This window comes from Alosa alosa, chromosome 19 (genome assembly GCF_017589495.1).
Source record: "Alosa alosa isolate M-15738 ecotype Scorff River chromosome 19, AALO_Geno_1.1, whole genome shotgun sequence".
NCBI classification, from domain to species: Eukaryota; Metazoa; Chordata; class Actinopteri; order Clupeiformes; family Clupeidae; genus Alosa; species Alosa alosa.
Window position 1 is genome coordinate 18,388,020 of NC_063207.1, and position 26,740 is coordinate 18,414,759.

Here is a 26,740-nt window from a genome sequence, read left to right on the forward strand (position 1 = left end):
GGCCTCCAACTGTTAATATGAAGAGGTGTTGGACGTTGTGACATTTCTTGTCATTCTCATGTCTTCATCTTTACTTCATCTTTCCACACACACACCACAGATGTTCTCAAGTAATTTTTAGGAAGTCCAAGTCAAGTCTCAAGTCTTTGAGGGGCAAGTTCAAGTCAAGTCTCAAGTCTTTTGTCACAAGTCCAAGTCCAGTCTCAAGTCTCTGGCCATCTGATCTGGGCCCGTCCCCTATTTCCGCCCTCTTACGTGTATGTGTCACTTAAAACAACACCAAAGCACTTTTCCTCTGTCCCACACACGCTATTTGTTTATCCAGCACCGGCTTTGGAAACATATGTTCACAGGCAATGTAGAGTATGTCGCATGATTTTATGAAAGTATGAAAGATTTTATGAAAGTATTGCAACATCAGAAGCAAGTCAAAATTGTAGTTTCTTATGTCTCATGTAATAGGTGAATCGTTCACCTTGTATAGCCATACAGCATACAGAGCGAGTCACTACCGAGAAAACCATGCAACTTCAAGAACGGAAGCCCGACAAATCTCGCGAGTACTGTGAAACATTACCCTGTCAGTAGATATAGCTCTTTGGGGATAATTTTTGCCTGTTGTTAATCCTTTACCTCCACAACAAAAGCATTTTCATTGTATACAGGGGGATAAGTCACGAGAGGTTTGACATTTACAACAGCAGAGTAAAATATAAATATATCGAGACTCTAGAGGGAGCTCTACAGTCGCCAAAAATACCTAAACCTGCATAGTGTACCTTCAACGTCTCTTTCACCTTAGTAAGTGGCTGACCTGTCTGGTTGCGTTATGAGATGCCTGAGGAAATTGTAAGTTGTTTTTAAACGGCATAATTTATCCTGGTACCACACACCTTGCATTCTTCCATGTAACTGTTCGCTTATTTCCACTGTGCACAAAGTTATTATAACCGATAAAAGGTACAACTCCGGGAGGACTTGTCGCCATGGTCAATGCATTTTTTGATTTGTGAGTGTGCACACATAGCGCATGCGTTACGTTGTACATTATGGCAAAGGGGACATGCAGCTCATCATACGTTTCCCAAAGTATATGTCAATTAAATGAAATACAAATACATGAATACATTTCTAAAAGCAATAGTTGCATGAAATGACACACACACACACACACACACACACACTTACGATGCGTTCATGTGCATGGGAAAAAAAAAATTCTTAGTGAAATCATCATAATTCACGTCAGTTCATGTGGGAATAATGTGCGCATAGTGTGATCCATTTGTCCAATGTGCTCGTTGAGTATTAAGTTGTCCGAAAAACCGTAAGTCACGCAAAATTATGCGACACAACGCCCCCTAAACTTGTCTGACGAGAAGTCAAACAAGTCAAACAACCCCCCAGTTCATGGCGAGTCCTTACAACAAGGAAGTTACGTCATTTCACAAGTTACGAGTTGTCACAAGCCATGAGCAAGTACAAATGGACGTCACTTTTGTCGCCATGTTGTAGTTCATTTTGTAGTCCTTGTGGACTTTCATGTCCATCAATGTTAATGTGAACTTGAGAATTTGCTGTTTTTGTCACTTGAAAGCTGCATATGCTTCTTTCACAAGTGTCTTACAAAATATAATTAAACAAATATAATTGTTTATTTAAGATTAGTGAGAGTATGCTTTAACCTTTGTTGTCGCATGTTTTTCACACATTTCGACGGCAAAGCACATGAAGACTCGCAGTGGGAAAAACAACGTAATCACAAGGGGGGCAATGGACCAACTCACACACACACTCACACACACACAGCCCTATAGCATTATCCACTTCCGACATTACAATCACTTGAAAAAAGGACTAGACTTTATTGTGCTATGAGGAGGAATTTTCTGAATGTGCCATTGGGAGGTGCTGCTGCCTGGCATGGCTCTAGATTGGAGTGAAGGGATTTTATAGTAAAATGGAAAGAAATGAGGAATTTGCCATTCATTAACAAAAGCCATGTTGAATTCCCATTTTAATGCACTGCTGTTAGTCAGTGTGCCTGTTAAGTAATTTGTTTGATTTCTCTCTCTCTCTCTCTCTCTCTCTCTCTCTCTCTGTCTGCAGCAACACAACATAATTAAGAAGTTAATCTATTTTCAACACACTATAACAGACTGTAAGTCATTAAAGTTATTTTTACTCTTTTAGGCTGTCATTATAAAGTCCCACTGCCAAAAAAACATTAGTATGGGTATATTATGATGAACAATTACAAGCAGCATCCACTTCCAACATTACAAGGACTATAGATGCAAGCACAATAGATCTGAAATGACTTTATCGTTTTATGAGGAGGAATGACATTGGAATAATGAGACCGAGTGTGAAATAAATATGAATACCAGGTAGTAGAGCAGAAACACCTGCCTGTCTGATAACAGGACAACCTGCCGGAGTGATAACATAAGAACAAATGACCTTGAGAGAATGAGGAGGTGAAAACATGATAAGAAAAAAAGTTAGAAGAGAGGCCATGGGAGCACTGAGAACTATGGTGTGGTGAAGAACTATGGTGTGGTGAAGAACATCAGTGCTAGTGCTAGTATTTAATATGATAAGTGTGAGGTACCTGCGCTGTAACTGTGAGAAATAGTAATTGTTGTCATGGTAACTGGCCATCATATTCGCTTGGGCGTGATAAGACAGGGAAGGGCAGTTATATGGATGTGGTCCTCCTTATGGGAAACCTAACGATGTGCTGATTGTAATATCAAAAATAGGCCATTAGAAGGTGCTGCTGTGTGGCATGGCTCTATATTGGACTGAAGGGATTTAAAAGTAACAAGGAGAGAAATTAGGCATTTGCCATTCATTAGAATTATCATGTTGAATCCCCATGTTTATGCACTGCTGTGAGTCAGTGTGCCTGCAATATCAAATCATTTTGTTTCATTTTCCTATTTATTTCTGTCTCTCTTTCTGTCACTCAGACACACGCACACACACACACACACACACACACACATGCATACACACACATACATGAACAGCAGCAGCCTGTTAACAGTTGGCTGCTGGTCGTACTCAAATTCACACATATTGTGTTCATGCATTAAGCTGGCTTTAACACCAGCCAAATGTTGAGTTGGAGCCTGTGGAGTCTGGAGAAGACTGGCCCGAGAGAAATGCTATGGCAACTTACAGCATCTAAAGCAAACCACTGAAATCTAAATCCTTACTCGCCCTGTAGGAATTAAGATGTTTGTACTTAATCTAGTATATCAGTGTTTTGATTTAGGCATGGGCATGTTTTCACAACACAGCAGTCTGACGATCCTCATAGTTAGGTAATTTCAAGCGGCCCCATTGCACACAGTCATCTTTCCCATCCACCATCTTGATTTGAGGACATGTGAGTGCCTGGCATATTGCAACATGAAGCAGAAATGAGAGGCAAAATGTCTTCTGTGCTGTGGCAGAAGTGAGGCGTTGCATTATGGAACAATCATCTAATCCATTAGAGCATCCGGCTGTCTGAGATGGCATGAGGATGCTTCTCCAGCCTCTCTCCTCTCCTCCACACGTTCTCCCTGCCTCCCAAGTCCTGCATGGGCCACAGGCGTGTGAAAGTAACCTGCACCTCCCGGGGATCCCCCAGCAATTATCTCCCTTACATTATTCACCCCCCACTGCTCTCTCCCCCGCCTCAGTTTAACCTAAGCACCAGCCCCAGGGAGAATCACTGCCGCTGCATTTCCTTTCATCAAAATTTCATGCAGAGGAGTGAGGGGGGAGAACCACACCAAGAGGTTTCTGCAAGCCAAGCCAAGGTTTTGAGTGGTCCCACCACTCCCCCGACATGGATGGAGCTAGAGAGAGAAGGGGAGAGGGGCTTCCGCGAAAAGGTACTTTCCTTGTTTCCTTCCAGGCCAAAGCTCTCAGACAAGAGAGAGAGAGAAAGAGAGAGAGAAAAAGAGAGAGAGAGAGAGAGAGAGTATGTTCTCCCAGATCACTGTTCGTTTCTATGGTCTTGCATGTCCTCCTGGGTAATGTTTTTTTCTCTTTCGTCTGGCTGCTGTGACTCGGAGAAAGCTGGCCAGTGGGAGATAACACCACAACATATCCCTCTGGAGAAGAGGATGGAGGGAGAGATTAAGTCTGGCATGTGGGGGAGTGGGCAGCTCTGCGGTTATCTGTTCCTTTAATGCTGGAGGCGTTCCAAAAGTGTGTTTTTTTTATTCATTAATAAATTAATAAAAAAGATCCAAAAATTGTCCAAAAAAATAATATTGTTAAGGCATCAAATCCCTGAACTCCATTTTCCAGTGTAGCAGGACACCAAGGATATGAAATGACACCAGCTTCGGTGGAAAAAGAGGAGATTTGCAGCCTTGGTTAATATCCGTTCTTTAGTTTCCTGGCTGTGATTGTGAGAGCACAAGCTGCAATTAGTAGAGTGTGGATAAGTCACGGGTGCCCCTTTCAGACGATCCACTGAGTCTGTGCGAGGATTTAGTCTGTGTGTGTCCTGCGGGAGGGTAATGGGAGATGTGGGGCTTTTATAACGCCTCTGTGACAAAGGGCTACACTGGTGTCTCTAATCCGGGCTGTTCCCACTTTGCTTCTGACAACGGCTGAAGGAGATTTTCTGGGCCTAAGAAATGGAGGGGAATAAGTCAGACAGGATTGTAGAGTCTTTCACATGCAGCTGCAAATGCCTATTCTCACATGAAATGTGTGCATGTGTGCAAGCACAGACACACAATTACACAAACACACACACACACACATACTCATGCACACACGCACGCAGGCAGGCACGGATGCACACACTCATAGAGTCATATCCATATTTCACAATAAGGAAGCACCATAAAGGCACATTTATGTCTGTTCATCTGAAATACTATTCATTCATTATAGCAGAGACATGGACAAATTTGCCCATTATGAATATGAAAATATTTTACAACAAAAACGAAAAACATAAACAGAATATATGACAAGGGTAACGAGTCTGGTGAATTATTGTTTTATTTTAAATTAAATATTGAACATTGAACTGAATTTCCTCATACAACCGCTAGATGGCAACACTGAGCTGGTAGGTACTGAAGTGATGGAGCTGCGAGGCAAGGTGCACCACTATGCGGTCAGCATCCTTCGCCTCATTACGAGAGCAATCTGGTCAGGACAGTAGATCATTCTGAGCAGCAGCACCAGACACAAGCGTTTAAACAGCTCTGTCAGCCGAAGATATCGGATGACTATGTCGGGCTTGGGATGCTGAGCTCACCTGGAGGTCTGATGATGATGCTGCTGCTGCAAGGCAGCCGACCTGACCCTCAGCTTTTTATCGTCAACGCCAGGCTCGATTGGACATCCCTAGGATCCGAAATGATATCTCATCGTTCCCGAGGTGAACCATGGCATAATTAACTATGATGGGTTGCATATTGGGAGTGTCAAAGCACAGGTATTTGGGAAGTGACGTCATCAGCCCCGGAAGGCGGACGGGGTGCTTGAGAGAGCAAGATGGCAGCGAAATCTGATGGTGTGGGGCTCGCTACCGGTTTCGCCCAGCTACACAACCTGGACGAGGCGGTGGCGGGCTGCGACGATGATGGCTTGGACAGCACCGCTATACACATCTGCCACTGCTGCAACACCTCGTCCTGCTACTGGGGATGTCGAAGCGCCTGCCTGCGCTCCGTCTGCATGGGGAATCGGAACGGAGGCAGGCGGCCGCAGCAGGGCGAGCGCCTGTGGCTGGACTGCCTCTGGATCGTTTTGGCAATGCTAGTCTTCTTCTGGGATGTAGGGACGGACCTGTGGTTAGCCATGGATTATTACTCCAAACGGGACTATCTGTGGTTCGGGCTGACCCTTTTCTTTGTGCTTGTACCATCGGTTCTGGTCCAAATCCTCAGCTTCAGGTGGTTCGTGCAGGATTATACGGGGGGCGGTTTGGGGGCAGTGGAGGGTCTGAGCAAGAGAGCCACCGCTGGTTTAAGCACGGGCATCTACGGCAGGGACAGATGCTGCCAAATATCTGTGTGGATGTGGCAGATTTTTATACACATCATTCAGATGGGACAAGTGTGGAGGTAAGGAAACATGGATTTTTAAAAAGATCTTTTTTTTTTAAATCAAATCAAGGCTGTACACAGCTGTCTCCCCAACCCAAAGCCAGAATGCATTATCTCCCGGTCACCTGGATTAATCTGACAGCCACTGCACTGAGTTCACCTCAGGCTTTGAGTCGAACACAGAGGGGTGGTCGTCATTTTGTGCCAAGTTTAGAGTCTCAGATACAGCCGTTTCTTTTCAACCAGACAGTGTTCATTAGCAGTGCGCTTTTGTCCCTGTGACAGTGGATCAATTGTTAAGATTTGTGTGAAGCTAAGTTTGCCAAAAGTTTTCCAGAGAAGATGATGTGATGTGTGATACCCAGAGGCGACATGGGTTGCAAGTAGACCGCACCTTTGCAGTGCACACTCACTCCGTAACTGAGTAGCTCTAACAGCTGTCATGTCTCCGCTCCATGACATCAGCGGTGTGTCTACCTGCCGCGGCATCGCTGGACGAGTGTGTGTCGAGTCGAGCTTGTGCGTGTGAATTCCGCAAGCCCACAGTATGTGCTGCGGTAGGCTAGAGTCTCCCTCCCTGGTCTCGTGAATATGAGTAATCTTTTTGCAGATTCAGTTGCTTAGAAATGCTTGTCCAGGTGATTTATTTACGCGCTGAATTCCCCTGCATGGATGTGACAAGCAAGCTTGCGGTCGCGAAGGGGGTAAACGCTGGCTATTGGTTCTATTTCGGTCGACGATTCATGTTTATTCTCTGTTGCTGTGATTTTCAAACGTCTACAGTCGATGCGCTACATATTAAAACGATTATGTGCATCATCCGATCCAACACTTGCGACCGAAGTCGATGCATCTGTCATGCAATAGAGTGACGTAAGGTTTGATGATAGGCATGCGTATAAATGAGATATTAAACTAATTCAGGGTGTCATTTTCATGTGTTGAGGTAAATCGGCTATACAGACGTTTAGGCTTCTGCATCTTATTAGTGGAGATTTCTTCCTCTCGCTCATGCGTCATATAAGCTATATTTTTTGCACATCCAATAAGCATTGTGCATTGTGAAGACAATCATTTGCAATGTCCAGACTTGGTTTTCTAAAATGTAATTGGACTGTTTCTAAAGGTAGACCAGTGCCATGATGCAAGGACATACAAGCGTCTCGATCCTTTGATCAGACACACACACACCGAGACAACATATGAGCCTTGCTTTTCGTTCTAAACACACCTGCTCCTGCGCACAACAGCTCTATTGCCAGTAGCCTAGCCTATCGTGTTTAGGGTCAATCAGTTTATCTGGCGCATCCCCCACGTATCGCTCATTCATAAGGTCCCGCGGTTGTGTTTTCCATTAAAAGACACCCGCAGCCTCTGCTTAAAGTCTGGGAAGATGGACAGTCCTGAGTAGCCTAAACTGGATCCTTCCTCTGGTCCAAAGTTGTCCTCTGTTATCTCTCCCAGTCTAGAACCGGATTTTGTCAGTTTGTCCACTGTCCTTTTAGTTTTGAAAAACAAGCTTTGCTCACCAAATGGTAAACAAAATGAAGAAATTAATAAAATCAAAATGCAGTGTAGGCCTAAGCAGTGACAAAACTGTGGCCTACAGATAGCCAACCTATCGGTTTTTTAGGTGACTTAATTGGTGGAAACGCTTGAGTATATTACCAGCTCAGGCTGCCCTGAAAACGGATGATATGACCATCAGCCAAACAACAGCACTGCAGCAATGATACAGCAGTGACATGTGTGAACTACTAATCCCTCACTTGAAAACAACACCATGAATCTATGACCTTGTACAGAGGATTATGTCAGAGGATTTAAAACCACATGTCAGTGTCGTCCATGATGGCCAACTATGAATGAGCTCCATCTGATCCAGAAACAAGGAAAGGCAATTGGGGAATAGGAATGTCCGGTATGTCCAGAGGCCATATTAGCCTATGGGTGGGGGTGTTTGAACAGAACACCATAATAGCATGCATCGCTACGCTGCTGTGTCATAGACTTGGCACTGGCTATGTGCTGCTGAAATTAAATTAACCCCCCGGTGCTCTTTTCTTTTAGTTTCCCCCCCTTTGATTTGAATCAAGCAGTGCCTGTGTGGGTTTGGGCGATGCATTTGACCAGGGTATTCATTTTCACATTAGCACTGGTAAGAGAGAGGGGTAATCTTCATGCGTTGCTTCAGGAGCAGGCTGCAATTACATGGACGTGTGTGGAGCCTGAACAGACACTGGTGCTCTAGTGAGGAGCCGCAGTGTTAGGCCTATTTGACCAACACTAACCTGCAGGGGTAGAGGCCGTCTCTGTGTTCTATAGTGTTGCTTGTTCTTGTCTTCTCCTCTCTGTCTTTCTTTCACTTAAATGAAGCACTGTCTCTTCCACTACTAGTGGTATCTCTCTTTCTCTCTCAATCTCTCTCTCTTTCTCCAGCCTTGCCATCAGCCTTTGAATAAGCCATCATGCTCGAGACACAAGTGGTCCATCTCACCCATTAATAAAGTAAGAAATGAATGGGGTGTGGTGTTATTAGGCTGGAGAAGGCTGGCAGCATCATGCCCCATCCCCCCTGCCTCCTCCTCCCAGAGCCCCTGGTGGAGAGGTGAGTGGCTCCCATCAGAATGCACTCAGTCACAGCCAGTGCACAGTGAGGCAGCATAAAGTAGTCTCATGCAGAGCTAGACCATAGGTAAAAGCTGCAACTCACCCTCAGGCTGGAGTCAGTCAAGAGATTGGAAGCACCATGCAGTCCAGCTCTCTCAATTGACCATATTCATAAACCAATATAGATCCCCTTACTGGGTTGCAAGCAAAATCTTTTTTATTCAGTGGTTACATTTCCAGAACGTTTCTGAAAAGGATTTCGTATAAAATAAGTATCGTTACTCTTTGCTTATATCTACAGTATGGTCTATGCCTATTTAGGTGTTGGTGAATTTAGGAGCATTATTGTCTTTTTTAACTGCAGAGGAAAAAATGTGTACCTCATAAATCTACAATACAGTCTTGTCTTTAATGTCTCTCCGATCACTAAGCAGTGGTGTGTAAACTGACATTCAAAAGATCAACTGAGATAAAGACTCCACCGGGATGCTTTGTAGAGGTGTAGCTGCTCTCTGTTGTTGCTGGCGGCTAACGTAGCGGTGTAGCTTGTCTCTGTTGTTACTGGCGGCTAATGTGCGCTTGGCCAGTGGAGCCTCGCTAACCACACGCGCCGGGCTCATCACGCCTCACTGCTCTCACGCTGGGGGAGCTGTCAGACGAGTGCCGTGATTCAGCCCGGGCGCAAGTGACAAGCCAGCCAGGGCCTGGGCAACGACGCGTGATTAGAGGGGAACAGATTTGCAGGGTCAGAGAGGTCAGGACGCTGAGGCCAGTGCGACGAAGCCACAGGGCACCACAGTCACGGGGTCATAGAGTCACCAGGCTCAGACAGTGGTCAAAGTGAGGGTCAGCCTAGTTCACAGTGGTCATACGACACATGGCAGCAGCATTCTAGATGGTTCGGCAGTTATGCCAATCAGTTGCTCCAACACCTCAGTGTTGTATAGCCATAACAAGTTCATTCACTTTGATGATTACAAGATATGTAAATTAAATCCACCAACTGGCCACAAGACTCACATTTCTTTGGCTTGGTTTCAGTGAACCTAAGGGTTTTTCCTCAGAATTCCTTTGGGTGCTGTGCTGTGGGGTTTTCACAAGTCTCCAAGGCCTGGACTAGATGAGAGGTCTTTTGGTCATGGTCCTGCTCATTTCAGCGTGATCGTCTATCTGGGCCCCAGTCTCCCCTGCCCTCCATGCTCCGCTGTCAGGAGGTGAAGAGGCAATTAAGTGCCCACAGCTCTGGCGCTTTCCAATGCCCCCAGTGGCACCGAGGTGAGTGCCAGCTTGGCAGGAGTGCTGTGGGCTAGGAGCCGGCCCAAGAACACAAAGCTCTCCACCAGGAGCTTCCTTCGGCTGCCCGCTGGGCGCTTCCTTTGGCTCCCCTCGTGGCACATATGCCGGCCTCTTGGCCTGGTGTGATGGTGATTAGGCTGGCGTCTACTCTGAGGAAAGAGATGAGGAATCTTTGGGGCGAGTAGGGCCTGTCCTGGGTTGATACCGTACCTCTGCTCTCTGTGCAGACATAAGTGGGAGATGGATCTGAGAAGTGAAACTCCTTGCCTTGTTTTTGAAGACAGAGATCAAACTGTGTGTGAACCTGAAGAAGCATTGAGGCGTTGTTCACTTTCATTAAAAAGCCAGTAAATGCAGTGTGTGCAGGTTAGCCCTGAGTTTCATTATGTTCCTGCTACCAACCAGCACCTGATTATTTGCTGTAGTGGCAGAGATGATACTCTTGTCATCTTACGAAGGGGAACTATTTAAGCATTTGCTGTGAATTTGCTGCCATAGATTTGCTGTGAATTTGCTGCCATAGATTGATCAAGCGTTGTTTGGCTGATGGTGACTCAAATTATCTGTTTTCAGGAAAATAACAATTGCCCTTTAAGAATGCAGTCATTGGTCTACGTAGTGTGTTGTTTTTTTTTTGTTTTTTAGTGGAGGATGCAAAGCAGTGCACTGGAACATCCCCTGAAACATTCCTGACATGACAAAATTCCAACATGCTGTAATATTTGAGATTTTTCTCACTGTGTAGCAGTCTACCTGTACATTCAACACTTTACAATTTAACATGAAAATGTTTCAATATCCTGCCAGACATTATCCACACATTTGACTTGCCTAAGTGACAACAGCTGATCACTAAGATACGATCCTCCAGATGATACACACACACTCACCAATGCCAGGAGCCCAGATGGAGTAGTGAGTGCGTGCTGTCGTGGTCTTACTCACTGTGTTGAATAGTGAGTGTTGTCGTGGTCTTACTCGCCCACGCCACTCGCTCGCTGACGCTCAGCGCGTCTCACGGGCCCACGCCGCTCACACCTCGCGTACCTCACTGCTGTTTCCACACAGCTTTGAGTCACACTCGCTCCCACACGTGAGACCTGGGGGCGCTCCTGTCAGTCTGTTGACTGTGTGAGACATACACACACACACACACACACACACACCCTCTCTCTTTCACTCTCTGTATTTCTGTCTAGTTTCTGTGCCTGTTCTGCACACACAGACACCTGGAACATTTTGAATCCATTCAAAACAGTTATGTTGCTGTCTTCCCAACCAATCTCACACACAACTCTTTTTTTTTCTTTCTTTCTTTCTTTCTTTCTTTCTTTCTTTCTTTCTTTCCTTCTCTTTCTCTGACATGCACTTGGCCACTAGAGTACTTGAAACCATTATTTGCACCATGTATAAAAACTGCTGCATTGCTGGAGACTATTCCCAGTTACACACCCACTCTTGCAAACATTTGAAATTCCGAATTCATGAAACTCAATGGGTTTTTTGTTGTGACATTTTTCTTTTGTCGCACTGAATTGCTGTTGACCTTAAGAGTGGAGGTGACTCATGAATTTTCTCGGTGTGTGTGTGTGTGTGTGTGTGTGTTTGTTTTAGTGTGTGTGTGCGCTAGGGGGTCCATATCGTGGTTTTCACTTTCCAGGCTGAGGTAACGTATGCTAGTCTCTGCGTGACCAAATTAGACCTGGAAAGAGCCTGGCAGCCTCTGCATATCACATTAAGAGCTTTGTGAGTGCAAGGGCCCCAGCGTTTAATCCTGCTGTTTAAATCACGTCCCCTTTTCAGATTGCTGAGAAGTGTAACCTCTAATCCAGGTTTAGCCGTGAGTTTGTCCTCTCTTTTTTGCCAAAGTCAAGGGAAGATTTTGGATGTTGTCCATCAAGATTGTTGCGTAATTTTCTTTTAAGTCAGGCAGGATGGCTCCGGCCCTTTGTGTGTGTTAGCCCGAGCTTTAATAGAAGGGTCTGTTTTCCTCCCTCAAGCTCTCGCCCTCTTTCTCATTTCTCCTCGCCCTCCTCTTACCCATCCTTCACTGTATCTTTCTATTGCATTTGCTCTCTCTCTCTCTCCCTCCCTCCCTCCCTCCCTCTTTCTTTCTTCCTCTTCCTCTCCCACTCACCAACTCTCCCTCTCTCTCTTCCCATATCCTACTCTCGGAAGGCTTAACTGTTCAGCCAAAGGCTAGGCAACACACACACATACTCACACACACACACAAACGAGCGCGCGCATGCACACACACACAAACAAACACACACACACACAAACGAGCGCACACACATGCACACACACTCACATAGACACACACAGTGGCAAATTCTGGCTTGATCCCAGAGCCTCTGGTACAGTATCTCCAGCTAACTGACCTACTTGTGAGGCGTGGAGAGCTCGGAGCCACTGCTCTGCGATGGGGCTTCAGTAATAGTAAAAGGACCCTCCGAACACAGACTTCACTCTTCGGTCATGGCTGCCCATCCTTTCCCATAGTCCTCCTCATTAAGTTACTATTGTTCTCCCTTTCCATTTGCTGACACATTTTCTCCTATTCAGTGTGTGTTGATTCTTTAAAGCTCATATTCAAGTAGAATACCTTGATAACCTTCTATGTTGGTTGCATTTTCCATGTCCTTTTTTATGGCCATGTTTGATCTTGTTGTTTATCATTCCAAGTGGTTTGGAGTGATAAACGGGTGACTTCATCTATCAGTCAAGAGTGAAAAGCCTCTCCACAAATGTCTCTCTTAGGTTGCGCTTAGCATCTTACAATGAGAGTGGCTCTTCCACAGATGGGCCACAGTGCTGTGACACACTGACCTGGATTACCTGTTCTGTTTGCGCACACACACACACACACACACACACACACACACACACACACACACACACACAGCCCATAAATATTTATTTTGTCCAAGCACACTGACCTCCACCCCCACCCCTACACACACCAGCAGCATTCCACAAAAACCTGATAAACACTCAGACACTATCCAAGCAAACATGAGAAACACATGCCTGCACTTTCTGTTATGGTCATACACTAACACAACAAAAGACGCACACACGCACGCACACACACATGCACACACAAGCACACACACACACACACACACACACACACACACACACACACACACAGTCCTTTCACATCCTCCACTCAGCCACAGCCTGAGTGGCCCTCCAGTGCAGAGACATTCAGCTGCCGTTAACACAGCACAATATAGACCTCTATCTTTTTATGTCTCTTTTATTTTCTCTCCCTTCTCTCTACCCTCCACTCTCTCTCCTTCCTTCTCTCTCTCTCTCTCTCTCTCTCTGCCTCTCATGTGCCTGTTCTGCCTCCCACTCTCCCATATGTGTGGATGCCCGCGCAGCTTTTGTGTGGAAACACTGCGGCTCTTAGTCAAACCCCTGGCTGCCAGTGGCTGAGTGAGTGCCAGGTAGGGAGAGAGAGAGAGAGAGAGAGAGAGAGATGGAGAGAGAGAGATGGCAGGAACACAGTGGCTCACACTGTGAATCACTGGGCCGCCTGGAGGCTGAGCGCTCACCCCAGTCCTCACGTAACGTTAGTCAGGCGGGCGGGCAGACCTGCTGCTAGTCTCACAGTTTGATGAATATGTATGATGACTCCCTCGCTTGACCTTTTGACTGGCTATGTGAGTTCTTCAAATGTTATTTCTTGAAATGTGGGTACTATGGTACTGTTGTGGTTGCAGTGGATAAAATAACATTCTGATTGTATACAAATGTTATTTTTGCCCCCCTCCCACCAGTAAATATAATATATTATTAAGTTATATACTATGGCTTGGCTGTATGCACAGAGGGCCATTCTGTGTCCGAGTTTGCCTGGTTGTTCTGCTCCCCTTCTGACTGGCACAAGGAGTCCTCCCTGCTCTGGCCTGCTGGTGCAGACTAGTGCTCTCTGGCTCATGAAGCCACATGTCACTTTTTTATGTTTTAGAAGACCTCAGGGCAGTCACATACTGGCTCAGAATAACCATTCACTCCTGTCCAGTGTGTGTGTGTGTGTGTGTGTGTGTGTGTGTGTGTGTGTGTGTGTGTGTGTGTGTGTGTGTGTGTGTGTGTGTGAGAGAGAGAGAGAGAGAGAGAGAGAGAGAAAAGAGTGCTGCCTATCGAGTTTTTTGATGTTTGGTTGTATACTCGGTGGGAGCCTCTGCTAGCTCCATTTCCTTCGCTTTCGCCTCGTTTCATTTCATTTGGACATGGTGAGACTTTTAGTCCCGTGGAAGAAGAGAGAACATTGTCACTGTTTGTCCCCGCAGTGAGCCGTCCAGCGGCGTGGGCCCACATCCAGGGTCTATCCCCTCCACCAGAGCCTTTGAGCCTGGATGCTGCCCGCCGTCTCTGCAGAGCTTACGGAGGCGATCAGACTCCCGGCTTCTGGAGCGACTGTAGCATGCTGCATGGCTATAGTCAACAGAGGGTGTCTGGAAACAATGTGATTGCAGCTGCTTGCGTGGAACTCATTCAAGTACTATTTTGCCTGTGGACCGATGTGTAATTACACACCACACACACAAACACACACACACACACACACACACACACACACACACACACACAGAGGACGGTGAAATGCCCGCCTCTGTTTGGCTCTGACATATGGCAGAGTTGTCCTAGTTCTCCACATTGACCCTCAGCTGGTCTGGGTTACGGCCGCAAGGTGGGATGCTCTTTCCCTGCCTTTTGTTTCAGCTCTACAGGCACTGGCTATGGGTAGCTCCACAGCTGTGGCGATGGTCTGTTGTTTCTATAGTAACCAGATGTTCCATCTGGAATGCAGCTCGTGTTGCCCCTCCCCCCACGGCATCGTGGGATCTGTACGGAGTGTATGTAACCCTCACTGACAGACCAAGGCCTCCTACACAAGATATCTGAAACACTACACCTGTAAGAGATGCAGCGAATGATTCTGCAGGGAATATGCAACAGATAAGCTTCAATGAAAATGGAATGGATAATGTACAGTCCATATTATCATAAATCTAAAATAATATTTTATAAGCTTTGAAGAAAGCTTAACATTAATTGTAGCCTAAACCTAAAAACAAGGGTACACATGCCATTTGTACAATGTCAGCTCAATCTTTATTGAAGAGGTTGTGCCTATATTAAGAGCTCTTTTCCCACACGGTGAGCACACTATTCCTGATGTATTTAAAAATAATTAGTCTGATTTATTGTGTTTGATGTGGTAAATATTTTGATGTTTTCCTATGAAGAGCAAGGCTGACAAGCTTGCTTGCCTGTGGTTTGCAACTGAGCACTGACTGACTTGCAGACGTGGTATAAACGGTGTAATTAGCAGGCAGTCAGAAGGGAGCGGAGCTGCTAATATGAGCCTCTCCATAAGAAACCTGCTGCCTGAGGTGGGTGAGTCAGGAGCACATTCTAACTGCCGATTGAAGCCTGCTATATTTGAAGTGTACGTGTGTGTTTTGTAGAGCGCTGGACGAGGTGCGTGTGTGCGTGTGTCTATCTATCTATCTATCTATCCATCCATCCATCCATCCATCCATCCATCCATCCATCCATCCATCCATCCATCCATCCATCCATCCATCCATCCATCCATCCATCCATCAGTGAGAGGCTCCTGCTACTGGCATCTCTTCATGCTGCTCTTTGGTGTTTCTGCCTCTGGCCTGAAGGGCCCTACAGCATGATAGGCCCTCAGACCAGCCAAAGACACACGACCAGCGTTACGCATTTTGTGCAGTAGCCTTTACTTGTGCACATTAGGCATACTTCTGTTGCTTACAATACCTCAGATATTGTATTGTTTCTGTGAATAGCCATAACTGTATATGTATACAGAATACTTTCCACCTGTAAAGCAATTTTGTAGTGATAAAATACCAACGAAAGCAGGAACAAGAATGACTCAGAGAATAGCAATAAATAAATAAATAATAAACAATAAATGCAACTGTATTAGCACATTAGAAAAAAAACAGCAAAGTTGTAGTTGAGCGTGTGGTGTGTGTGCAGGCAGTCAAATTGCTGTTGATTTGACCGTACATGCTGTTTGCCGTCTCTGTTAGTTATTCTAATAAGCGGTGAGGAATGCACTCAGGAGAAAGTGTGGATGCCGTGTAAGGTAGGCTTTCGAGCGAGCGGGAGTGTCTGATCTCAATGTGTTCTGATGTATTTTTAATGCCAGCACTTCTCTGCTGTCTCTCTAGAGATCTGTGTGTGTGTGTGCGCGCTAGGGCTCGTGTGTGTGTGTGTGTGTGTGTGTGTGTGTGTGTGTGTGTGTGTGTGTGTGTGAATGAGACACATGCCGTGCCTGACATCAGCTGTCTTCATTTGTTTCTGCTTGAGTAATGCTGAATCTGTTTGCCCTGCATGAGCAAATGGTTCAAGTGCACTTTGCCCTCCACACCACATGGTTACTGGGGTTAGTGTTGTCATGTTAAGCAAGCACTGTTACCAGTATACACTCACGCATAAACATGCATGTGCATAGGATTTCTTCTCTAGTGCAGATATTAAGTAAACACCAGAGTTAGTGTATACCAAAAATAGGCTAGATATTCAAATGATTGGCATATAACAAGTTTAGGTATTTACATTATGCTTGAGGCTAAACATAATGCAAGCAGCTGGAGATAGGGGAGTCTTACATATGATGTCTGTGTGTGTGTGTGTGTGTGTGTGTGTGTGTGTGTGTGTGTGTGTGTGTGTGTGTGTGTGTGTGTGTGTGTGTGTGTGTTTGTGTGTGTGTGTATTTTGTGCAAGATGTTGACTAAGAGCTTTTGTGTGAGTGTGTGTATGTAAGAGTGCTGTTGTGCATGAGAATGTGTCTGAATGGGGGTGTATGAAAAAAGGTCATATTAGAGCTTGTGTGCGTTAGTGTGTGTGTGTGTGTGTGTGTGTGTGTGTGTGTGTGTGTGTGTGTGTGACAGTCATGTGTTTCTTCTCTGGTGGCCTTTTCTTGCACGCGTGTGAGCGCTCATGTGGAAGCCTCCACTCTCCAGCATGGCTTTGGCCACGTAATTGACATTTTCACAGAGCGCTGAACATGCATTGGTGCCCATACACACACACTCACTCACACACACACACACACACACTCCCCTCCTCTCTTGCTCTTACCCCACGTATGCACACATGTGCACACAACCCTGCTCTCTTCCTCTCTTACCCCCATCTACACACACATATACACATACATACACACACGTATACACACACACAGTGGGGTGTACACACTCATTTCCTCTCACTGATTTATACCCATTTATGCAGACACACACACACACACACACACTCACACACACACACACACACACACACACATTTTAGTCATAGTTAGTGTTTCAGCCTTCCTTTCTAGGTCTATTTTTACCTTGTGCTGAGCTTGTGCAGGATGACAGGGGAGGAAAAGGAGAACCGCTCCCCCCTTCAGCATGACTGCTGGGACCCGCCTGCAGCCCTCCTCGTACCTCACATATGGAGCATGTCTTCAGGTGTTCTGTTTGGGTTACGGCTTCTTGAGTGTGTTTTTGCATACGATTACACTGACTAGGGTATAGAATGTATTTTTTACAAAGCCTATTCAATTAATCTTGAGCCTTATGAATTATTTTCTCTCGATTCTGTTTTCTATTTTTATCGCCATGTTTCATATATATTCATGTATTTTCTGCTGGGTTCAGCTGTGTTTTGTTTTGGTCAATTTAGGACATAAATGGAAAATCCATCCATTAATTGTGTGAAGTAGTGGTCAGTTAACTCGGTTTGAAATGCTGTTGACTCCTAGCCTGTGTCTCATCAATATGCAGAAGAGCCATTCATTTTGTGCAATGAGAACTTGTCTTGATCTTTGCTTTCGCTGTGCCAGTTCTTTCTTGTTCTGTATGATGCCTGTGATCTGCTCGTAGTCCCAGTTTAAAACGACCTTCACATTTTCTGGAACGTTGTGAGTGGCCACCCTGTTTCATATGGGGAGTGGTCATGTGACTCACTCAGCTGGACCCAACCTCAGCTTCCTCTGCTCTACAGTTGTGTATGTGTGTGTGTGTGTGCCACAGTGTGTGTCTGCATGTATTCACTGTCCTGAATGAAAGATTGATAATACAAATGATAAAGTAAATAATAATACATTTATTATTAAAATGTTACATGTGTTATTATCAATATTTGTTGTATTTTTTATTATGTTCATTGTCATAATTATTCCCTCTAATCCCCTATATCACCCAGAGATTTGTGTTTACCTCATCATTTTAGTTATATTTTTTATGTGTTCCTTTTTTCCCACTCCATGGTCACATCATTCCCCCATTACTTTCTGTTTGTTCTGCTATAGTTGCCTGACGGCCAAACACTGCTCAAGCTGAGAGCTGAGTGGCTAACATTCTGGAGCGAGTATCTTGTAAGTGCCCCCCCCACACACACACACACACACACATACATACACACAAACACACACACACACTTTCTCCCTCCTTGTTGTGGCCTGCTTTCCCCCTCCAAACCTTTACTTCTCTTCCCAAAGTCTGTTGCTTTACTCGTTTCATGTCCCCCTTTCCTTCCAGTCACTCCATCATGGCTTCCTGACTCACCTGACTTTTCTCTCCGTAACTCTCCCTTCCTTTCTGTCCTGGTGGGTCTGTGGTGGAGGCTGCACCTTGGGACTGACTATCACAGTGAACTACCCTGCTACTAAATCAGTGCAATGTGTAGGAGTGAGCAATTTAGATGAACTAAATGACGTGTAATCAACCAATGTGCTGGGCATCTGGTCAAAGATATTTGCATCTCTAAATAATTCGCCAGCCTCAGTAGCTCTGGATTCAGCACAGAGTCAGTGTCTTAGGGTAGATACTGTTACTTGATCCCAATCGATGGGCATTAACATGCGTGTGCTTATTGATGAACTTAAGATATTTTTAGGTTATTTGCACAGCTACGGTTAATCTTTAACCATGTATAGATTCCTGCAGCTCAGGAGTCCTCTATACTGCCAGTTTCACAGTGCATTTAATCACCACGGACATCCTCCCACTTGATGTGAGAAAAGCTAAACCCACTGTGCCTTAATAGGGGCTCAGTATTCAGCTCATCAAATATTCTCTCCCACATGTGTACATATCATTTCACATCCTCAAAGAAGAAAGACATATTTTCTTCCCACGAAGAAGGAAAGTACGTGTGTGTGTGTATGCTTACTCTTGTCAGCGTGGCGGGGAGATCCTCTTTGATGCCGTTTCTCAGGGAAGGCTTTGGTAGGAAACTGTGAGCAATCCCTAAAGATTTCCTCTCTATATGAGTTGCAGCGCGGTTCCCCGTCACCCGCAGTCGGCCTCAGAACCAGGAGTTGCTAATGCTGTGTGACTGTGTCTAGACTGAGCGAGTGGGCGAGCATGCTAACACAGCACCTCGCAAGGTTGGGGTTCAGAGGGTTTGTAAAACGAGAAATATTATGCAGACTACAGCTACACACATTAAGGACTATAGCTACTGAATACAACATAACTGCCATAAAAGAAATGAGCTTTGTACACAATAAATTCATGTAATATACAAACAAAACATAATTCAGTGCAAGATACTTAAGAATACAGGTCTATAGACAAAGTGACCCCAATCTTTTATACACAACAGTTAAGTAGAGACAGAGAGAGTTATAAACAGTCCTGAATAAACCACAGAAGAAGAAACCATGGAAAGAGCCATGGGGCCTTGTAGACCAAAAGCCAAAAAGTAATAAGAGGATGCTGGGAACACGCTCAGCGAGATTCCAGAAGCGACTAAGTATGAAGGTGAAGGTGTAGAAGAATATACAGTATAGATATACAGAAACACATGGAGAACATTGCAGTAAAGCGGAACAAGGTGCAAAAAGCCTAACTGACATGAAAATACTACTCTGACTCACATACACACTGCGCAATGACAGACCTATGCAGGAGTACTGGAGACAAATTGAAATATTGCTATTGGAAACAATGAACTGCAGTCAACATGGACAGAGGCATTGAAGGTCATGCTAGAGAAAAAGCTGAAAATCCAGTAACTTAACAATGAGAAATGCAAATTCACTAACATGATTAAAGAGTTTTCGATCAACCCAAGGCCCAGTCAAAGCAGCTATAAAAAAGACTACAGAATGAGAAAGTACCAGGAATTTACTCCATCATGACTAATGGCCTCCTTAGACCAAGCAACTTTGAAACGATTTGGGAAAGATTCTTAAAAGAGTGTAGTCTTTTGAGTATAGCTTGAATGGGGGGCATTAGTTAAAAGACTCCAATCTTTCAAGAATCTTTCCCAAATCGTGTTAAAGTTGTTTGGTGTAAGGAGGCCATAAGTTACTGAAGGAAGACTATTCTCATGTGCGTTTTGAAAATTGTCTAATGTACCATTACATAAGTTATAGGAATGCTTTGAGCAGAAGTGCAGAGCTCTCAGTCTATCAGCTACACCATTCCACACTTTTCAGTTTCAGCTCCTTACAAAGGCACCTGGCTTTAATACTCCAATGCTCCTCCTGAAGGGCTTAATAAGTAGATTTGGGGGCTCCTAAATTAAAGTTGCAGCCAGACTCTGCAGGAGGCCAGATATCTAGGAGGAGAGTCGCAGTGAATCTGCCATTTCAGTTAAGCAGAAATAGCTTGAGTTTTTCGGGATGAAAACTTTGGCAATTGAGTTTGCTGAGTTAAACAGAACTAAAGTAACCTGCATGGTAAACCCAGACGAAACTGCTAGCAAATTTGAACTTCGTTTGGAGACCTAACCATTGAAGTTGATTTCTGAATCACCAAAAACTCAGGAACCACTTATAACTGATTATCTGGCATGGCCACAGATCCTGGTGAACTTCTATCGTTACACCATCGAAAGCATCCTCACCAACTGGGTCACAGTATGGTACCGACCGGTTCCTCACTCCCCTCTTTTGAGACCAACCAGGGCAAACAATGCTTGCGTAATGTGCGCAGCATTATCAACTGTTCTTACCCCAACCACAGACTGTTCACCCCACTCCCCTCCGGGTGGCGTTACAGGTCTCTCCGCACCCGAACCAGCAGGTTCAGAGAAACCTTCTTCCTTGCGGCTGACACCCTACTGAACTTTAGCTCTGCATCCCGGTGACCACCCACCTATATTATATATATTTATATTACTGTAAACCACCTTCTGTAAACCAACTGTATACTACTGTCTACACTGCACTATATATCCTGTCCTGTCTATGCACCACCTGTCTATACTTTGTCACATTGCACTTTTCTGCTTTTTTTCCCTTCTGACACAAACTGCATTTTGTTGTCTTTGTACTTGTACTCTGCACAATGACAATAAAGTTGAATCCAATCTAATCTAATGGGCTTTATATGATGACAGACAGAGGACAGAGGAGTACAGTTAGTGCTGTTCAACACAACCAATGGCTGAGCTGATAGAGTCAGTGTTAAATCACATGGACGTGTATTTCCTCTGGAATTGAGTTAACAACTACAGTACATTTAAAACATTCATTTCCAAGAAAGATGTGTTTGCTGTACTTCTGGAAAAAACGTTAGAGTTTAATGTACCATTTTAAGTTTAATTTCATTGTTGGTTATGCCCCTTGGAAATCTAAAGTGAAATGTCCCCAGTTGAGATTTTACAATCTGTCTGGTGTTAGCCAGGCTAGAACTAAGGCATATTCCAAATACACTAAAACACCTTCACATATAACTTGAAAATACAATTAACATCAATGTCTTTCCCTTCATTTGTTCCAAAGACGTAACTGTCCTATGTATTGGCTAGTTTAACCTTAGTCCTTATAAAGTAAAAACAAATATTTTAAGTTGTGTCAGCAGCATCCATGTTTTGTCCCAGAGAAATGCAATAGCCTACTGCACATTTGAAAATAGGAACTGGCGGCTGTGTCTCTAATGTCTTATTTGAAACCTTGAAACACCTAACAGCCTATCTGCTTTACTGCTGTAGGCAGTCTAGAGGTGTGTTAAGACCCCTGCTGACAGCCAAACTTACAGATAAAAGTAGAGACTCAGCATCTGTGTGCTTCTTAAGCAAAACAATACAAAGCACTGTGATGGTAGTAGAACCTGCAGAACTACTAAAGGAGGATGCTGCCCAGAGTAAGCGGCCTGCTAGAGGAATGAACAGTGAGAGAAAATAAACTCATAAGTATATTTTATACAGTAGTAAATATTATCAGTTAGTTCTCATTATTTTTATAACTGAGATAGTTGAGGTCTATCTCGCTTAGGTATTTATTTATCTTTTATTTTAAGTAACTGGTGAGTCAGGTGAGAGCCTGTTACATTCTCATAAATAAACACACACACACACATGCACAAATTCTCTCTCTCACACACACACACACACACACACACACACTTGTCATTTCTGTCTTCCTCTCTGTTCAGGCCCTCTGTCAGCTGTGTTTTGGGTCTAGTTTTGTTTACATTGCCATAGTACACTTGTGATGCGGTCAGATGATTGTAGATGGTGTGTGCATTGGTATTGAATTAAGACCTTACACCTTCCTCATCAGGTGTTTTAGGCACGTGTAAGATACCAACGACTGTTTGTGAATAAATATGCCAGCCATAAAATCAACATATCCCTCAAGTGTAACAGCGGGACCACTCACACAATCAGTAGTCATCTTTCATTAGTCATACATCATCACCTGTTAGATATTGAGTGTAATGGAGAAGAACTGTCTTGAGTGCCAGAGAGAGGAATACCCTCTATGAAGCTGCGAGAGGTTGGAAACTCACTAAGCTAGGTTATGTGCATGTCTTTGATGTTAGGGTAAGACCCCCTATCTTTCCCTGCACATGTTTTCAATGAAGAGGAACAAAATATTAACATTCTCTTTTTACCTCAGATGAACCCAGCTTGGCATTGGAATGTGTAGGCATTAACAAAGCAGCATTCAAATGCACACAGACAAATTCATCCAGCAAAACAGGTGTTTAGATTTTATGCTCAAAATGGAAATGAGATTGGAAATATTTACAGAGATGATATAAGCCAGTGGTTCTCAAAGTGGGGTCTGGGGACCCCTTGAAATTATAAAGTTGAGTTTTATCATTTTGAAAATTAATATCTACAGATGATGCCCCTTTTCACCCATAAAACTTAGGTCATGAAGAACCATTCCTACTACTGCTTAGCTTGGCTTATTTGTTAGCCAGCTAACTGATGAATGTGTAGAAATGTTTGAGTCAGTCCATGTTGTCAAGTGATACAAAATCCAAAACTGACAAAAGACGAAGTTGCACATCTGCCAAAACATGGGATAGTGGACCTGTCCACAACTTCAGAGAATACAAATGACATGCTTAATTGTTACGGTTATGAGGGAGTCCTCGGAATATTTTCTCCCCCAAAAGGGGTCCTTGGAACCAAAAACATTGAGAAACCCTGATATAAGCTATAGATGTCCCATTATTAGCCAGACTGTATGCTATCAGCAGTTTGTTTACAGTCTACCTGTTCTCAAAATAGTGGTTATACTGTAGTTAAGCCCGTTGATCATTTTCTCACATTTAAGTGAATCTCTCTCAAATATCATCCGTTTCTGTGTGCTCTGAATCATTTGTAGAGTGAGACCTCATCAGTCATGCATTACGAAGTATTACTTATTAGGTGGCATCTGTAATCATTTGCCAGACATTATTAACGCACCTCATGCATTGCTTTGTGCAGCATCCAAAGAGTCTCCTTTGGCAGATGACGGGTGATGCTGATTTTCCCTGTTTTCAGCCATACGGGAGGCTGTGTTCTGTCAGTCCTGGCGAACAGCTCAGCGCCTGATCCCGGCTTATACCTGTCTGTACTTCCCTTATGCTTATCGGAGGTGCCAAGCAACTGAAGTGACAGGAAGTCCTCATTACACAGGGGCTCCCTGTGCGAGGCGGCTTTTGGTATTTGACCTTTCAATTAATTTGGCGATTGACACATTGGCTGATAGCTTATTGATCCCTGGTGGAGAGTTACACAGATGAAAGTCTGTGGTGAGAAGCCAATCACAGAATAACAGTCTGAAATTCAGTTAAATCACTTAGACAATGTGGTGCACGCATCCAAGATGGATATGTGTGTGTGTGTGTGTGTGTGTGTGTGTGTGTTTGTATGTGTTACTTTTATCAGTATGACAGCCTGTACTGTACGTGTCAGTTGAATGCATATGAAAATTTATATTAACACATCAGATTTATATGAGCCTGTATGTTAGTAGCCTGAAAAGTATGTGTGGAGGAAAGGTGTGTGTGTGTGTGTGTAGGAGAGGTGTGTGTGTGTGTGTGTGTGTGTGTGTATGTATACACACAGTGTGTGTGTGTGTGTGTGTGTGTGTGTGTGTGTGTGTGTGTGTGTGTGTGTGTGTGTGTGTGTGTGTGTGTGTGTGTGTGGAGGGAAATGGGGCATTGACAAGTAAAAATGAGCAGCGCACTCAGACAAGCGAGATGGAGCCCCTAGGTCTAGCCGTGGTGTCGGAGGACTGCTGGAGGAGTGCTGAAGTCAGCAGAGCCGATCTGAGCTGACAGGCCAGCCATGAAATGGCTCAATCGCCCACTTCCTCCCCATGTGGGCATTGCGCCTGTTTGATGGTGTTCCACAAAAACATGCTTTTGTGGTAGAGAGAGCAGCGTGATATTTAGCACTTTACTATAAGTGCACCATTTCATCTGTCCCAATACACATGAGTATACCACACACACACACACACACACACACACACACACTCGCACTGTCTTTCTGTCTTTTTAACACACACATGCACACAGGCACACACACACCTAATGATTTTTTCATGTTTGGCTAGAGTGACTAGGACTGGATTTGTGCCTAGGGGAACCTCCGAGCATTTTGGAAGAGTAAGAGGAAGACATGATGGAGTGAGAGAGAGAGAGAGAGAGAGAGAGAGAGAAGGGAAGTCGCATGGGAGAGACGCCAGACTGATCTCCACAGAAGGAAGACTGGCAGAGGGGTTTCTCTGTGAATGGAAATTAATTCATTTCTTGCTTAAAGCGCTCTCTCTCTCCTTCCCTTTTTCTCTCTCTCTCTCCCCCCATCATGTTCCCTCAGGATTTCTTTCCTTTCCTACTAATAAAAAAAAAAATCTACAGAATGGGAGAGGTGGCTTTCTGTGCTAATGTGATTATTGCCATCAAATGATCATTCTCTGATATATTTTCTCCGTTTCTGCTGTAGCCGAGCAGTGGCAGAAGCAGCACACTAGTAACTGGAACCTAATTGTTAGCATCCTTGATGCTCATCAACCATCTACTCTGTCTGTTATTTATCTGAATGGGAGTGTTTAGCTTCCACAGATAGAGTAAGAGACCTAGACAGCAGAGCCAAGGGCACCTCATTGATAAGAGGTTCTCCAAGCTTGAGGCTGCTGAAAAAGATGGCGGAGGCGTGACAGTCTCTCACACATTCGTCTCTCTTCACCTCGGATTCTCCTTCACTTGTCCCTGAGATGGAGCGATCTCCCTCACCGCCTCACAGCGGTCAAGCAAAGCACTAGAGGACACAGCAGTGCATTAGCCAAGCCAGACACGCTGTGCTTTGAGTGTTCTGTAGATGCTTTCAGATGCACTTGGATGACACACTGTACAAACACAAACGTGGCACTCTGTGATTCATGAGCAGCGTCAGGTTCCGGTACATAGCCAGAAAATGGTGGATGTCTGCTGGGCCTGAAAAAGAAAAGAGAGGGATTGTGAGAGAAAGAAGTACAACAGGGAGGGAAATGGAAGAGAGAGAATGAACTGATCATAGAAAGAACAGTCAAACAAGACTGTTGGCAGTATCTTTTTTTTTCCGTCAGCCTTTTCCAGCCGTCAGCTTTTCAAGTTCTCAATCCGTGGCCACCTCAGCAAAGATATTCGATCTCCTCTGAAGCGATTGCAGTTATTCCAGGAGATGAATTCACCACCACGGGCCATTTAACAAAGTTACAGATGAATCACTTATTTTTCTTTAACCCTGGAACACAGCTGAGTACAATATATGAGTCAAATGAGAAGTAAAATTCACAGTTAACGCACATAAGACAAAATATCACATCAGCAATCATCATTGACAAGGAAATAAGTCAGGCAATTTTCATGTTCTCTTAGATTGTGGGAGCACATTGGCATAACCCATTTCCAAGTCTACAACATTTATTCTTTGAGCAGCATTTGAGACAGACAAGAGACTGTTAGCCTGCTTTTAAATTTGAAATGACTGAATGTTTATGCTGGAATGATTTTGTTTTGCAGCAGCTGTGACTGAGCTTCTCCTCTCCTATGGTTAACACTTAGCTCTGTGCCCAGGTTGTTGGGCTGTACTGGGGACTTCCAAGAGCAGCATTGTAGCCACAGGCCCTAAGACACACAGTCGGTCTTGACCAGAAGCCCGTCATCATCCACCAGCAACTCCTCCACCCTCGGCCGAGGTGGAGGAGTCTGCAGGCGCTCTGATTGATTTCACAGATCATTGGCTTTGATTTACAAAAGGCGAGGCAGACACCATGAAAAAGGGGAGGAGAGAAAAAGATGGGAGGAGATGCTAAAGCTGTTGGATAATATTTAGACCAAAGTTAACATCCATATAAATGGGGGAGGCAGGTCGTGCTTGTGCTTTTTGGGGGGAATAGAATTCAGCATATCTTGCCGTGGCCAACCCACCGTGGTTTGAAAGAAGCATCACCACTGGTGAACACCAGGCTGTCCTCCCTTGAGTCGTGTGTG

General features: G+C 44.5%; 1 protein-coding gene across 1 annotated transcript in view; it reads left to right on the forward strand.

Moving 5' to 3' along the window:
* Window positions 1-5,205: 5,205 nt before the first annotated feature.
* The window catches only part of xkr6a (XK, Kell blood group complex subunit-related family, member 6a), a 30,834-nt gene continuing 9,299 nt past the window's right edge, over window positions 5,206-26,740 (forward strand). Inside the window, exon 1 of the mRNA XM_048227816.1 lies at window positions 5,206-6,092. Coding sequence (XP_048083773.1) covers window positions 5,521-6,092 — 572 coding nt within the window. The 5' untranslated portion in view covers window positions 5,206-5,520. The remainder of the gene's footprint in view (window positions 6,093-26,740) is intronic.